Source organism: Vombatus ursinus, unplaced genomic scaffold (assembly GCF_900497805.2).
Source record: "Vombatus ursinus unplaced genomic scaffold, bare-nosed wombat genome assembly UNPS02014878.1, whole genome shotgun sequence".
NCBI classification, from domain to species: domain Eukaryota; kingdom Metazoa; phylum Chordata; class Mammalia; order Diprotodontia; family Vombatidae; genus Vombatus; species Vombatus ursinus.
This window is the reverse complement of record NW_020954656.1, coordinates 150,706-166,185: the sequence shown is the minus strand read 5'-3', so window position 1 is coordinate 166,185 and position 15,480 is coordinate 150,706. Positions and strand designations below refer to the sequence as shown.

The 15,480-nt window shown below is 36.3% G+C and overlaps 1 protein-coding gene across 7 annotated transcripts in view; it reads left to right on the top strand.

The window, feature by feature from the left end:
- Positions 1–15,480, top strand: part of LOC114028336 (E3 ubiquitin-protein ligase CBL-B) — a 137,471-nt gene that overhangs the window by 102,492 nt on the left and 19,499 nt on the right. For 2 of the 7 annotated variants that reach the window (XM_027842587.1, XM_027842584.1), the window contains exons 12-15: positions 1,876–1,973; positions 2,087–2,218; positions 6,038–6,178; positions 12,832–12,951. In XM_027842587.1, coding sequence (XP_027698388.1) covers positions 1,876–1,973; positions 2,087–2,218; positions 6,038–6,178; positions 12,832–12,951 — 491 coding nt within the window. The remainder of the gene's footprint in view (positions 1–1,875; positions 1,974–2,086; positions 2,219–6,037; positions 6,179–12,831; positions 12,952–15,480) is intronic. The other 5 variants (XM_027842582.1, XM_027842583.1, XM_027842588.1 and 2 more) reach the window with 5 other exon arrangements.

Genomic DNA, 15,480 nt, shown 5'->3' with positions numbered 1-15,480 from the left:
AAACTACAAATTTAAAACTGGTTGCTTACCCAAGTTCAGAGGCCAGCTTCTTTACCTTGAGCAGGATGTGCTGAACCTGGGTGATGCTTCCAGGCAAAGGTTGCCCCAGTGCCCAAGGCCATTGCCAGGGGGATCCCATGCTGAAGCTGCTGCCCCTCCCCTCTCCTTCCTTTCCCAGGTGGGAGAGGGTGAAATCAAAGGTGAGGGGGTAAAGGATGAAACTCTCTTCTCCTATGAGAAGGTTAACAGATACCCTCTTGACTCAAGCGAAGGGAGTGGGAGAAAAGAGTGACTAGGGTTGTAAGGAGGAGTTCTAAACTCTTTAATGATCAATCACAATACCTCCAGAATCTGCCAAGATATTTTTAGCTGTTCTTACTTTACCCTGTAACCTCCATGAAGGAGAATTCAGGGGTGTAGAGGGAAGGGAGTAAGTAAGCCTCAGGGAACCAAAATGCAACTGCAGTTTTCCCCAATTCCCTAGTGCTGAGGGAATTAACAGATACACTTCCGGATAGGGCTTCCATCCTTGTCCTCTATGCTGCGGAGGGTATACCCAAGTCAATGGCCTTGAACCAACCCAGTGGAGCAAGAGCCTGAGAGTGTCAGGCCGAGTGCAAGACAGCCTCATAATTGTCTGCCTGAAAAGCACCTTCAAGCCTTGGTGCTTGGAGAGCAAACCCAACTGCAGAGCAAGAAAGGGAGGGAGAGGAGGCTTACATACCTTCTAGTCTGGGCTGGAGAAGAACTTGGGGTTAGGCACTTTCTCCAAATGGGCCACCAAAATGATGTGGTTTAGGGGTGCTGGGACCCCAAAATCACAACACATAGGGTCCTTCCCGAAAGAATTCGACCCAAGCCTTCTCTCAGCCAAAGACAAGGTTTATTAGAACATCGATCATACTGGGTAGACTCTTAAGGAGTCTGAACATGAGTAAGCAGTGACTAGATTATAAGAATCTCAGCCCATATTGGCTTTTTTATTCCCAGTACCTAGCACATCCTAGTGTATAGTAAATAGGCACTTATAGATGTTTATTGAATTGAATCCCTTGTGTAATATATTTACTCCTTTCTACATCTTTGTCTCATTTCATTTGCTAGTTCTATGACTAATATTGTTTGATACTTTGAATTTGTAATGGAAACTAGTTTCTTTTCATTTTGGGAAAAAAAAGGTTTACATCGTAAGGAAAAAAAACCCAAAATGTATGTGATAATCAATATGCATTTATTAACCTCCTACAGGGTGCCAGGCTCCTTTTTTTTTTCTTCTCCATCAATCAAGAATGAAGCTATTAACCTTTAAATTGTCTGGTTAGGATACAAATTGTCTCTAAGTTCTTTTTTAGTGCTTAACAAATATAGAAGATTTCTAGAGAGTTCTATGATTCACTGATAATTATTATTGGCTAAGTTCTGTTCCATAGCCATTGCAACCTTTGCTTTCAGTTAAGGAGTACCACTAGCTCTTAAAATTCCCCTTTCTTTTCATGACTTTTTATCTTTGATTTTTTTTTTTTTTTTTTTTTGGTGAGGCATTTGGGGTTGTGGCTTGCCTAGAGTCACACAGCTAGTGAGTATTATGTGTTGGAGGCCAGATTTGAACTCAGGTCCTCCTAACTCCAGGGCTAGTGCTCTATCCATTGCACCACCTAGCTGCCCCTTTCCCTTTGATTTTTAGGACATGTAAAGCATCTTCAGATATATTTCCTTTTTCTTTTCATAGCGAAAGAGCTAATTAATCTTTCAAATTTTGTTATAGAATGTTACATTGGCATTGCCCCTTCTTTTATCTCCTCACTTTAAATAAATTTAAAATTGGATTTTGTTATAGTAAAGTAAGTCATGTCTTTTTTTTTCCTCTACCCCCAGGTCATGTGAGAATGGTCAATGTATAATGAATGGAATACATGGTACCTCATCGGAGCTGAAGAAATCAAACCCCCCTGAATTAGGTATATATATAAAGGGTGGGTACATGAAAATTTCCTATCTGTATTTAGCATCTTAATGATAGAATTGAAAGGTAAAATTGTGTCAATTTACTGTACTAAAAACACTAAGATTTTGTGTTATCCTCTAGGAGATGTTTTTGATTCAGCTATTGTTCCAGTGCCATTACCACCTGCCAGACCTCCATCCCGGGACCATCCAAAGCTTGATTCTTCACTCAACAGGACGCCCTCTGATTATGATCTTCTCATCCCACCGTTAGGTTGAAGACTTTTTTATAAAACAAAGCAAAATTTTTAAACACATTGCATCTTTTCAGCATTTCAAATTAGACATATGAAAACCTAGAATGTTACTAATCACTCTCCTTTCTTTGGAAGGTTGATAGGATTTATAGGTAATGGTGACTCTCAGGCTCCCATGGCCATGACTACTGATGAATAATCATACTGAATGTTTAGACAGCCATTAGGCAGGGGGGAAAATAAATACTAATTTCTTATGGGGTCATGGGAAATTTCATATTTCTCATGTCATAATATGAGAAATATATCTTTAAATATAACATAATTAATGTAATATTTATGTTTCTTTGCACTCTGTGCAAAGTACATATATAAAACATGATTCATAGGGGTTTTGTTACAGTTGTTTCCTTAATGGTATAATGTAAATAGCTATGATATTTTAAAACTAATCAGATGTTAATGAATGTGTAGCTGATGTTTAGTTGAGTGAGCTCTTTAATGGCCTCTATGGATACCATGAGAAATGGTTTGCTTAATTGTGAAGAATTTTTACAAAAGTCAAATGGCTTATATCTGTAGGGAGAGGAGTATGGGCTAGACCTGTGATTTCATTGATCTAGGCAGGTCCCAGTAAGGAAACTCATTCTGCCAGTGCAGGTTGGCACTTTCTGGGCAACTTAAAATCTTAGAGAGCCGCCTAGAGCACTGAGAGATTAAGTGAGCTGATGACACATACATAAGCAATATGTGTCACACGTGGGACTTGAATTCAGGTCTTCCCAGCTCCAGGACCCAGTTCTGTATCCATTACACGCCAGATTGGCTCTGTGATTTACTTCCCTATTACCTTAATGATTAGTATATCTATGTAAAATACATAAACTTCACATCTCTAGTTTGAAATTAGAATCTGATGTTGCACATGTATCTAAAATAGTAGTGAAGCTTAGCACTCTAGGCAGCTAAGTATCATGGTAAATATAAAGCTAGGCCTGGAGTTAGCAATATCCACATTCAAATCTGGCTTCAGACACCTCTGTGAACCTGGGCAAGTCACTTAAACTCTGTCTGACTCAGTCTCCTCAAATGTAAAATGGAGATAATAATAGCACCTACCTCCCAGAGTTGTTGTGACAATCAAATGAGATAATATTTGTGAAGCACTTAGCACAGTGCCTGACACATAGTAGGTCCCTCCCCTCTCAGTGCTGGCACATAGTAGTACTTAAATACTTGTTTCCTTCTTTCCTTTATTCCTGGTTTATCACTTAACCTGTGATCGTAGGCAAATTACTTATTCCCTTGGTGTCTGAGTCTGTAAAAGAGGAATAATAATCCTTCCCACCACCTAACACAGAGTTGTTGACAGGACAAATGATTTAGTACTTGGGAGGTCATTTTGAGCCCTTTGGAAAGCTCTCTGTAAGGACAGGATGCAGCTGTCTCTTAACATGAGGCTCTTCCTTGATCAACATCAGTGTTATAGAATTTGTCAGGGAACCACTTTCATACATACATGGATACATATATTTTATCTTTTTTTTTTTAACTTTCACTAAGGGGAATTTTGAATCTTTGCATCTGCTGCTGCTGCTGTTGCTACTTCCCTGGCAAATGAGCTAAAAGGCCAGCTTGCCAGCAGTGACAAGTACAGAAGTCGAAGGAAGGAAATTGAAAAAATAAAGTTATATACATTAGAGTAGTTAAAGGAGTAGATCTGCGAATCAGTAGCCATTGGCAGAGAAATTTAAAGCAGAAACAATCCTAAACGGGTTGCCAAAGATGTTACTCACTAAGAGGTACTGTGGAATAATGAATAGAGCACAGGATTTAAGAATCAAGACCTGGGTTTGAATTCTGCGTTAGACATTTACTAAGTATATGACAAGGTGCATGTCACTTAAACTCTCTGGATGTGAGTTTCCTTAGCAGGAAAATGAGGTGATTGGACTCAACCTCTGTGATCCCTTTGAGCTTTAGGTCTGTGCTCCTGTGAGGTACACCTGTGACAAGAGAGAAAGTGACTAGGTCATCTGTTCCCTTTCTGTTTGAGTCTTTTTTGTTGCTGTTCTTCTGTACCCATTGACTGTTTCAAAAAGAAGCAGAACTGAAAACCTTTGGAAGTTTTTCCTGTGTATCAGAGATGTGTATCTAGATAGACATATATTTATATTTATAAATATAGATGTGTATCTAGATAGACATATATTTATATTTATAAATATAGATGTGTATCTCCTGTCATATTGAACAGCATTTATGATTGATGGAAATGAAACTCCAATTTTGCAGTGAAAAAAGCTGAAAAATAAAGCATCCCCGTTCACTGGGGCCCCACAATAACACAAGTTATTACAGCTTGAAATTTAGTATAATTCAAAATTCTGTTGAAGCCCATCTATAAATGTACAAAGAGAATGTTACACTAATGTAGTGTCACAATACAGTCCTATAGAATGTTATCAAGTGGATAAAGTTTTATCAAACTTCCATTGTAAATTCATATATGTATGGATATGTATTACCTCAACAACTAAGGGATTCAGTATTTCATTAGTGTGAGTCCTTCCTCCATCAATATAGATTGTCACCTTCTGTTCATTACAAGACAGTATTGATAAGTTATTTTGATGAAACAAAAATCATCAGCTGTCGGCCACCTCTCTGGGGATGAACCATTTCAAACATCCCTAAGCTGGTCCCCAGATGACCAACATTCAGTACTCTGATGACAGCAAGTCCATCCTGGAAAGTCTTTCCTACTCTTTTGAGCCAATCAAAATTTGCTCACTGGGTCATCTCCGTGCCAAGATAAAGTATTGGAGCAGGGTTTGGTGTAGCACATCTATATTTATAAATTTAGCTATAATAGAAAGTTAAATAGATATCTCTGTATATGATTTTGTGTATCTATATAAAAATAAGACCACTTACAAAGGTTTATATCTGTATTTTTTATAGAGGTGTGATAAAGTACATGTGTGCATTTATGTTTTTATATAGTTACATCTATATACATAGATGTAACTATAATATTTTTACTAGTTTGCCTAGTTGAAGACACACAAGAACATTATTTTTTTCTTTAAAAATGTGTTTATGATTTTTTTAAATAAAATTAGCAATTAGATAAATTTTCACTTTGTTTTTATAGGATGTGAGTATCAGTTATCATGACTCCTGGAGCTACACAAAAAAGGATGATTCTAAAACTTAATTATTCTTTCGTTAAGAAACTTGCCATGTCAGTAACATGTGTCTCTGCATTAGGATACATCTTCTGAAGTGTTCTGGCTGTAATTTGAGTAAAATAAAGCAATTAGCCTATAAAGATTGAATCCTATTAAATTAACTCAAAGGGATGATTGACATTCTTTTGTTGTATTGAACAGCTACACAAGGGGATGGAGCATCAGTGGCAGCAGTAAATTGGGAATGTAGAGGAGAGCCATTTTTGTCACTTAGACTTTTACTATAGAGGGATTTTAGCTGTAATAAGTTTGTTCGATTTTGTTTATTTATATTTTAAAATTTGTAGCCATATGGTGCAAGTTGTACAAGTTGAAAAACTGCAAAAATTCATCCCAGAAATGAAAAGAACATATTGGACTTAAAGGTCAGTCACTATGCATGTGTGAGTTTTGCACACATACATGAACACACAGTTCCTGGAAAAGCAGTCAGGCTTACAGATTCCATTATTAGAATCCATGAACTGTTAGATAGATCTTGGAAATGTAAACCACAAGAGAAAATCAATTGTAACTTTTGCTTGATACCATGTTTTTCTTAATAAAGTTGGGCTTATGGTACTGACTTTTCTCTGAATACAGGTGATGATGCTTTTGATGTCCTTCCTCCCTCCCTTCCACCACCCCCACCTCCTGCCAGACATAGTCTCATCGAACATACAAAACCTCCTGGCTCTGGGAGCCGGCCATCCTCAGGACATGAGCTCTTTCTTCCTCCTTCAGGTAAGAGGAAAAGTCAACTCCAAATCTTTAACTGAGAGCAAAAATTTATCCCTTATCTGACAAGATAGCTATCAAACATTCACAATTTGCTTACCTCTAGCTAACTTTCAGAAAAATTTAAGAGTCTGCCTTATGAAACAAAAGAAACTGAAAAAAAAATGGAAAGACGGCAAGAAATAGAATCATAGGTTTTTAGAGCTGGAAGGGACCCTCAGGATCTAGTCTGACCTCCTCACTGGACAGATGAGATTAAGTGAAATGTTCATGGTTGCACTGCTAATTTGTGGCAAAACCAGTTCTTTTGAATTTCTAAATCTCTTTATTAACCATTTGCAAAATACTAGGATAATTTCAGGTTTTGGAATAACTAACTGTTTTTCCAACTTGTAGATGCTCACAAGTACCAAATTTTCCATTGTGTTAAGGAATGGTTATGTTGTTTTTATTGATAGCCTGTGTGATTTGTCATATTCAGCTATTTTTTAAAGTAACTTTTTTAGAAGAATTAACTTAGTGTTTTGTTTTCAAATTGAGGGCCCCCAAAAAACAAATTGATAAACTAACATTATTCATTTGGCAATACTCAGAAAAATTTCATTTCGCAAATAGAATTAACTTTTGTTATAATCATTGCTGTATAGGCTGGAACAATATGCTTTGTTAGTGTTAATAAAATATATATTTTGAAGTATGAACTGACCTGACTGTTTCCTTAACCATGGAAATAGATTTTTAAAAATTTTTTTCTAAGACTTAGACCTAAGAATCAACCATATGAAGCCATCAAAATTGCAGTTCTCTGCTAGCCTTTTAGAGCAAGTGTACCTTAAATGAGATCTGCGATGCTAAATGATTTCCCTTAATAGACTGTCATCCACACTGAGAATTTCTTTGTCTTGCTTTTTTAATTTGATTCTATAATTGAAAAAGTATGAGCAAGTTTGTTGGAAAGGTTACTCAAGTACTGTGACATTTACAGCCACTTCATAATTTTCATGTCACCATTTCATCTTCCAAAACAGATCAGTTCACTGCTTAACAAAACGACCTGCAATTTAAATATGTTGCCACAAAGTGGTGATAGTATTCTGCTACAGTTATTTGATAATAAGCAGTTTGGCTAAAATTAGTACCTTTTTTCACATTTTCTATTTTTCTAGATCAAAAACTTACCATGTTACCAAAATAGCCAGATAACAAATGATTAAAAAATACTTTTATTGCTTTTATATTGATTCTGTTTTTTGTATTTTTTTCTTCTTTTACATTATTCTTTTTTTTTTTTTGGTTAGGCATGGGGTTAAGTGATTTGCCCAGGGTCACACAGATAGTAAGTGTTATGTGTCTGAGGCCGGATTTGAACTCAGGTCCTCCTGAATCCAGGGCTGGTGCTATATCCGCTGCGCCACCTAGCTGGCCCTTATTCTTTCTTCCTAATAACATGCCACAGCCAATAGAATATACATTGTAACAAAGAAATTTAAGAAAACACACTGGCATGTTGACCAGGGAATGCCTCATTCCATAGCCCACCACTTCTCTTCTGAGGGGAGGATGTAGGTGTTTCATCATCAGTCCTTTAGGGTCAAGATTAGTATTTGCCTCAGTGTGAATTCTGATATCTTCTTTTGTTGCTTTCCATTATTATGGTCATTTTGTATGTTGGTCTCTTGGATCTACTTACTTTGTGCTGTATCAGTTTAACTACATTTTTCTGAATTCCTCTTTCTCTTGATGTTGCCATAATATTCCATTAGTTTCATACATCATAATTAGGTCCCCAGTTGAAGGCCCTCCACTTTGTGTCCAGTTTTTAAAGCAGATTTTGTTGTTGTTGTTGTTGTTATTGTTCAGTTGTTTCAGTCATGTCTGACTCTTCATGGCCCCATTTGGGTTTTCTTGGCAAGGATGCTGGAGTGGTTTGTCATTTCCTTCTCCAGCAGATGAGGAAACTGAGGCAAACAGGGTTAAGTGACTTTCCCAGAGTAACACCGCTTGTAAGTTTCAGAGGCCAGATTTCAGCTCAGGAAGATGAGTCTTCCTGACTCCAGGTCTAGCGCTCCATTCACTGTGCCACCTAGCTGCCCAGGTATTTTTAGGCTAAACCTTTTAAAGAAATAAACAGTAAAGTACAGAATAATATCTTGCTAAGTATTCGTTTAATTACTGTCAACTCACTCTAACTATAATATTTTATGTGCAGCCCTAAGTTTTAGCTTTTTTTTTTTTTTTTTTTTGGCACCCAAACACTCCAGGACCTTTCAGAACTAGCGCTTTCAGAACTAGTTTGGCACCAACCATCCCCACCTCCCTCATTTCAGACTATCTCTCAGCATCTATCTATGTCTTACTAATTTAACCCTGGATGAGAATTTAATTCTGGTTTCATTGTTTGAACTGACCAGAGGAAAGACATTAGTTTGCTTTTAAAAACTCATAGCTCTTAAAAGCTCCTGTTTCTTTTCTGTAGTTGTAGTAAAAGACAAGGGCCGGTAGGTGGCGCAGCAGATGGAATGTTGGACTTGGAGTCAGCAAGACTCATCTTCTTGAGTTCAAATTTGGCCCCAGACACTGACTAGCTTTGTGATCCCGGCAAGTCGCTTAAATGACTAAACAACAACTACAGCAAAGTAAACGGCAAAGGGAAGACAAACAACTATGTGGAGTGCAATGCTACCAAGAACATATTTAGACCACACATCCTCTTTTCCCTAGTCAGATTGGGGTGGGGTAGTTTCTTCTTTAGTGTTTTTTTTTTTCTTAGTTCCTCCTATCCAGAAATACTGGTTCAATTTACATGTATTCATTCAGTAAATACTTATCTTTCACGATATATCGGCGTGGCAAATGTCAGATGTTCTACCTGCATATAATACATCAGTACTATAAGTCTTGGTATGAGCCAGGTATTGAGATGAATGATTAGAATGACTTCTTTTAAAAACTACCTTAGTGTTTGAAGTTTCTATCCTTTCTATGGAACAGAAAGTTTTAACAGGCACTTGAGTAAGATTTTAATATTTCATAGCATCTTATGTGTAAAAAAATGTTTCTGCTTCTCCATCCATTATAATTCATTATGAAAGTTCATTAAATATGAAGAATCAAGAGGAGCTAAGGATGAAGGCATGTAAATAGTAGCCTGGGAATCAGAAGACCTGTGTTCAGGTCACAGTTGCCACCTATCATCCATGTGGCCTTGACAAAACCTGTGTTCATTGTGTCGTATTGTCACCTACATTTTCCTCATCTCTATATGATGGATGATATTATTTGCTGTTCTTACTCTGCCACTTCCCTCATCAAGTTGTTTTTAATCCCATGTAAAGCCAAAACATAATACAAATTAAAGCTTTTGTTAGAGGAGTCTTGTAAATACATCAAAGCAGTTTTTCATAATAATGCTAATATAATTTCATGTTCTATGGTTTTATCTTCTATGTAGGAGGTTTAAAAATTTGAATCTTCAGGATCAGTTTATTCAGTTTGGACTTTGAAATCCAAGTTGTTCTTACTCCATTTATAGGCCAAGATTTTGTTAACAGTGTTCTTCTGAGAACTCCATAGCAGAGGCAAAATTGTACCACTTCCATGGGAAAGAAGGAAGGAATAAAGGAAGGAAGGAGGGAGAGATGATTTATTAAATGCCTAGTGCTGGACATTCCATCCAGGCTGAGCATTGGCCTCTCCTGTGTCATCTCCTAAATATCTGAGCACCAGTACCCATTACCATCTTATCCTTCTCCCCTAAGCAACCTTGACTGGTGCAGGGGTGGGGGGGGTAAGAGGGAGATGTGAGTCACTATGTTTTGCTTTTTCACCTGACCTGTCAGTAAGCGTGATGTCATTTGCCTTATACTTAAAGTAGTTCTAACCTTGCATTTGTCTTTAAAAGGAAAGATCTGAATCCATTCATTTTTTCTTTTCTTTCTTTTTTTTTTTTAGTTTGTCTAGGGTAATTATTTTGCCTTCTTCAGTTTCATAGGATTATAGATTGAGAACTGGATTTAAAGCTAGTCTAGAGAGACAGAATAGAGTAGGCCCATGAGAAAGAAAGCATAAACATGAGAAGCAAACTCAGGAGTACTTTCCTGGGATTCAAGACCATCCAAAATCTGATTCCTAGCTACCTTGTCTTACGTTGCATCCCGTTATTCTCTTATGGAAATCTTCCACTAGGACATTGTAAAATAACATAGGCATATGCTCCTTGAAATAGCAACCTAACTATTGCAGGAGTGCTTTGAGAACTTCATCTAAAAAGCCTTATAACTTCTACCTAGTGTAGAAAATGGACCTTGAAAGGTTCAGTTATTTATAAACATAATTTCTCTCTTTATGGATCTTTTATTTTTACCAAATGTCCTCTTATTCCCTTATACTGTCCCTAAGAAATTATATATTTTATTGTGATTTAGAGGAAATAATCAGCTTTAGTATCTATATAAATTGCTTTCCATATTATTAAATTCATTTTTTGATGTAATAATCTATCCAATAAGCATTCAAGTGTCTACCATATATGCCACATTGTGTCAAAGATGGTAATTATCTCGATTTTGTTTTACCTCCAGACTATAAATTAGAAGATAGATTTTAATAATCCTTGCTGTCTTTCAGTCATTCCATATCAATGGTGTCATACAATATGGTAGAAAGAGTTCTACACATAGAGTCAACAGAACCTGGATTTGAATCCCACCTCTACCCCTTAACTATTTCTGTGGCCATTAGCAAGGCTTATGCCCTCTTGGAGCCTCAGTTTCCTTATTTATAAAATGAGGATAATAATACACATAATATTACAAAGTCAAACAAGAAAATACATGCAAAATAGTTGCCTTGTAAATTTCAGCACTATATAAGGAAAGGTCTTGTTATTAGCTGGCAGTTGTGTTATACTAGACTCAAGTCTGCATTACCAGTTGAGTCATATATCTGTTCTCCTTTAAAACCTGAGTACTAAATACTGGGCAATAGCATATACTCCTCCAGCACAAGGCTCAGTTTACTAGGCATGTGTGTAGCTCCTGCCTTAGCAGGATGCAAAGCAGTCATTGCTTCTGGATGTGGGTTTTGAATTGACGCTTAGTAAAATTGAGTGGTGGGAGTAAATGAACATTATTACCAATTGTAGGGATTTCTGTTGGTATCTAATGATGTGTAAGTAAAGGACTTTAATTGGGCATTGTTATGTATTGTCAAAGACTTTGTTCTGAACACATTTTTCCTTAAGTCTGAATAAATAAACATTTATAACAATGTAACTGTCCCTGTTAACACAGTAAAAGATACCAAATCCAAGAACATTGGAGCACTGAAAAAATTGTTTTTAATAAATCTATTTATGGTGGTCTATCAATGAGCCAACCACATATTGGAAGAATACCTAAAAATGAACCCAGATAGTTTTTATGACAACATGTCTTTTATAAAATTGTTTCGAAGTTCTGGAACAACACTTTAAATATTTGGGAAGATGGGATTTTGAAAGTACTGTGTCCTAATTTGTGTATTTACATGACTCCTAGCTCTTCACATTAAAATAGGCAATGCTTTCATTTAGTACTTTGTCCAAAGATAGAAAATTGGTAGTTCATTTAAACAGAAAACTCATCTTTCTCTTCTTTTCTCACTCACCTTTCAATTGTCTATAGTTGAGAGCAGAATATAAAAGTATACGGGGTGGAAGCTCAAACTTCTTGAATAGAAAAGGCTTATATATGAGGTAACTGATGTTTTCATTTTCAACAAGATAGCCTGAGGATGAATGAATTTAGATGTTCTTAGTGAGGTCACAGAGACCTCACAGAAGCTCAAGTTCTGTATTCAAGCTGATCTGACAGAACTTGTCTGTGAAAACACATTGTTAATTGTTGGTTCCAGTTTCTGTACATAGTTGAAAGTAATAAAAGTGAGAGGCAGAATGGTATGGTAGATGGATCCCTGGGCTTGGAATCAGGATGCCTGGGTTCTTATATCCTTCTGCTAAGAGATTTTTGAGTAAAGCAGTTTGCCTCCCTGCTTACTATTTCCCTCCTTGGTAAAATGAGAGGGTTGAATTACATCACTTCTGAGGTCTTTCCCTCCACTAAAAATCAATGAAATCTAGAATGTCCAATTTAAAACATTCAGTAGTTCCAACTAGCCTTCCTTCTCCTGTTGCCCCGAATCCTAAGCACCAAGGTTAGACAAAATCAGATTTTATAGTATATTCACAACTTTGTAGGAATAGTAGCAAAGTTTCTAAAGTTGTAAAATTAGCTTTATATCTAAGTATCTGGGAACCTGAGCCTATCACCCAGGCTTTATAGCTCAATACTAAGTTATAGTGCTAGATTTTTAAAGTTACATTCCTACTCTCATGGATCTCATGGCTAATTAACAGAGATTAAGTATATGTATATCCCATTAATAGTTAATATTGAGAATATTTCCTGAGGGAAGAATGAGTCTGAGATTATACCGACAGCTTAGAGAATAGTGTTTATTAGTGTTCCTAAATTAGTTTTCTTATAGGTTTTCAAGCCTGGACTAATTGGTTTAAAAAAAAGAGTCAATAGACTTTTGGTGACTTGGAAGGAGGAAGGGGGTTAGTAAACAAAATGAATATTTCTATTGTTTTTAATTGAAATCTTGTATTTATTTTAAAGATCCCTTTTTTGATTCAGCAAATGGCATAGTACCTATGCCTCCTGTTCGGAGATTAACAAGTGAAAATATCAAAACGAACAGGACATCCCAAGACTATGATCAGCTTCCTTCAGCTTCAGGTGAGTTGATTACAGGTTGTAATAACTGCATTTTTAGTAGTGCTTTTTTGTGTTATGGGCCTAGTGATGGCTTGTCTGTGGACCATCCTTGCCAAGTGCAAAGTCAGTAGCAGCATGGCATCATGAAGATGAATTTTTCAGCAATATATTTTAATATTGCTCTTAGCTTTGGGAGGCCATTTATTAAGTTATAGAGGTCTGAGCCGATGTAATACATTAGTGATATATCAGTGGAGGAAGTCACCTACACTGGTGAAATCACAGATCCTTGCAGTGTTGAAATATTTTTGCTTTTCTGAATGTTTTAAACTCCATTATGTTATTTAAATAGAAGATACTACAAACCTCTGCCCCAGATTCTAAATCCATTTGGGGACGATGATTATGGATCTTGTGATGAGGAGTGGTCCAATTCTATTACTTCAAGACTGAAGGAGTAGTGCTGTGTACTTAAAAGAGCAATGGATTTGGAGCCAAAAGATTAACATTTGAATCTCACATGTGCCTACATGTGTAATCTTGGGCAAGGCCCTTAAATCGTTTTGACCTGTTTCCTCTTCAGTAAAATGAGAAAGTTGGATTAAATGAGCTCCAAAGTCATTTCCATCCCTGGATCCTTTGCGATTAGTGCTGGGAGAAAGGCATTAGACATAAGAATAACACTTTTTGAGATCACAGACTTAGAACTAGAAGGAAGGACCCTGGGGAATATTCTAGGCCACTGCTTTTATTTTATAAATGATGAAACCGAGGCACATAGAAAGTAAAATCCAAGGTCACGTAGCAGGTTACAGGTAGAGCCTAAACTTGAACCTAGGTCTTTTAACTCTTTTTTCTAATGCTTTTTCCACCACCTTAAATCACGGAGTATAAATCTTCTGCTCCATTTTGCTGTATGGAGATACTATAAGTCCGAGAAGTGCAAGGCTGAAAGCTCAGGAATATATTTTTCTTAGAAATTTGGTCAGAAGATTATGCAAATACTATTGTAACCACAGGGTGCTAGAATTGAAACAGACTTCAAATATTATCTAATTCAACCTATATCTAAATAGGAATCACCTCTATGAAGTCTTTAATAAGTGGACAAGAGCCTTTGCTCTGAGACAGCTCATGTCACTTTGAGATGGTTCTAATTATTAGGAATGTTTTCTTTACAATCAACCTGAATTTTCTTCCTCTCTGTAATTTCAATCTGTTGTTCCTATTTCTGCCCTGTTGTGGCCAAACAGAACAGCTCTAAGTCTTCTTCCTTTTGATAGCCCAGTATCATCATTAGAGTTTAGTCTACCTGGTGAAACCATGGAGCAACCAGCACACTTCTGTACTGGAGCCTACGTTCAGACAGCATTGGCAACGTGTGATGAGTAGTTAGCATGTGAGAATGAGGAGTAATCTCTAGGTAACCCGAATCTGTTTGTTTTGTGCTCCTCCTTTCATAGTGGGAGAGAGGAAAAATAACTTATTTAACCCCAAAAGGATTCTATCAGTTGTTAGTTTTTGCATCATTATCCACATAAAATGAAGACCCTTCTTCTCCCAGTGGTCCATAAGCACCTTGTAGGTAAGGAATCTGTCTTTGAATTCTTCACTGTCCTACACATAATATGTTTTCAGATATTAGAATGAACGCCTACTATTAAGTATGAAAATTTTACTTTATCCTATTAAATTCAAAATCATACATTTTAAGTTTTTTAAAATTCAGTAAAATATACCTGATTTATATTTGTGTTTCCTTGTGCATGCTTTTAAATGTCTGTTAGTTATGTGCAAACTAGCATTTTTTTTATAACTCAAGACAGTTCTCATGCTTTCCACCCTAAAAGTTCTGAAGTCCTTCCAGATTTCTTTATAATATTTCCATCTAGCACATCCTTTTGTGTCCCAAAGGACAAAATGTCTACAGTACTATTTAGTAGCTTTTTGATGTTGTATTTGGCTAATTTTGTATTTGAAAAGTTTTAGAGGTGTTAAGAATGTTCTTCTGAGAGTTGCTAGGATTATCTATCACCAAGCCTTACAATTGCAAATATGAATACTTATTTCCTTTCAAAATGTCTGGGCACATTTCCTTCCCCTGAAAGTAAGAAGGCATAGTTAGAAACAATGGTTTGTGAGCTAACATAAAATTGACTGTCTAGTCTCTAAGGGGAACCACTAGTTTTTGCTTTTTTGTTTTTTATTTTTTCTGAGAGCTATTGCAAAGCACATGTTATTAGTCTTGATTTATAAATGAAGTGAAAGACAAATGTCCAGTAAAATGGATGGTGCTAGCTCATTAGTACAGATTTTTAGGGGGGTAAAATAGTTTATAATCCTTAAATCAGTTGTTAGGCAAAATTGCATGATATAACTGTAACTCCATGAGGTTGTTTTTCTTTTCTTTTTTTTTTTTCCAGTCAAGGAGCAGGGTTTATTCTGATGCCAGTAGAAGCCTTGCAAGATTCTTAGGGTACAATTTTTTTTTTATAAATTTATTTATTTTTAGTTTTCAACATTGACTTCCACAAGATTTTGAGTTCCAAA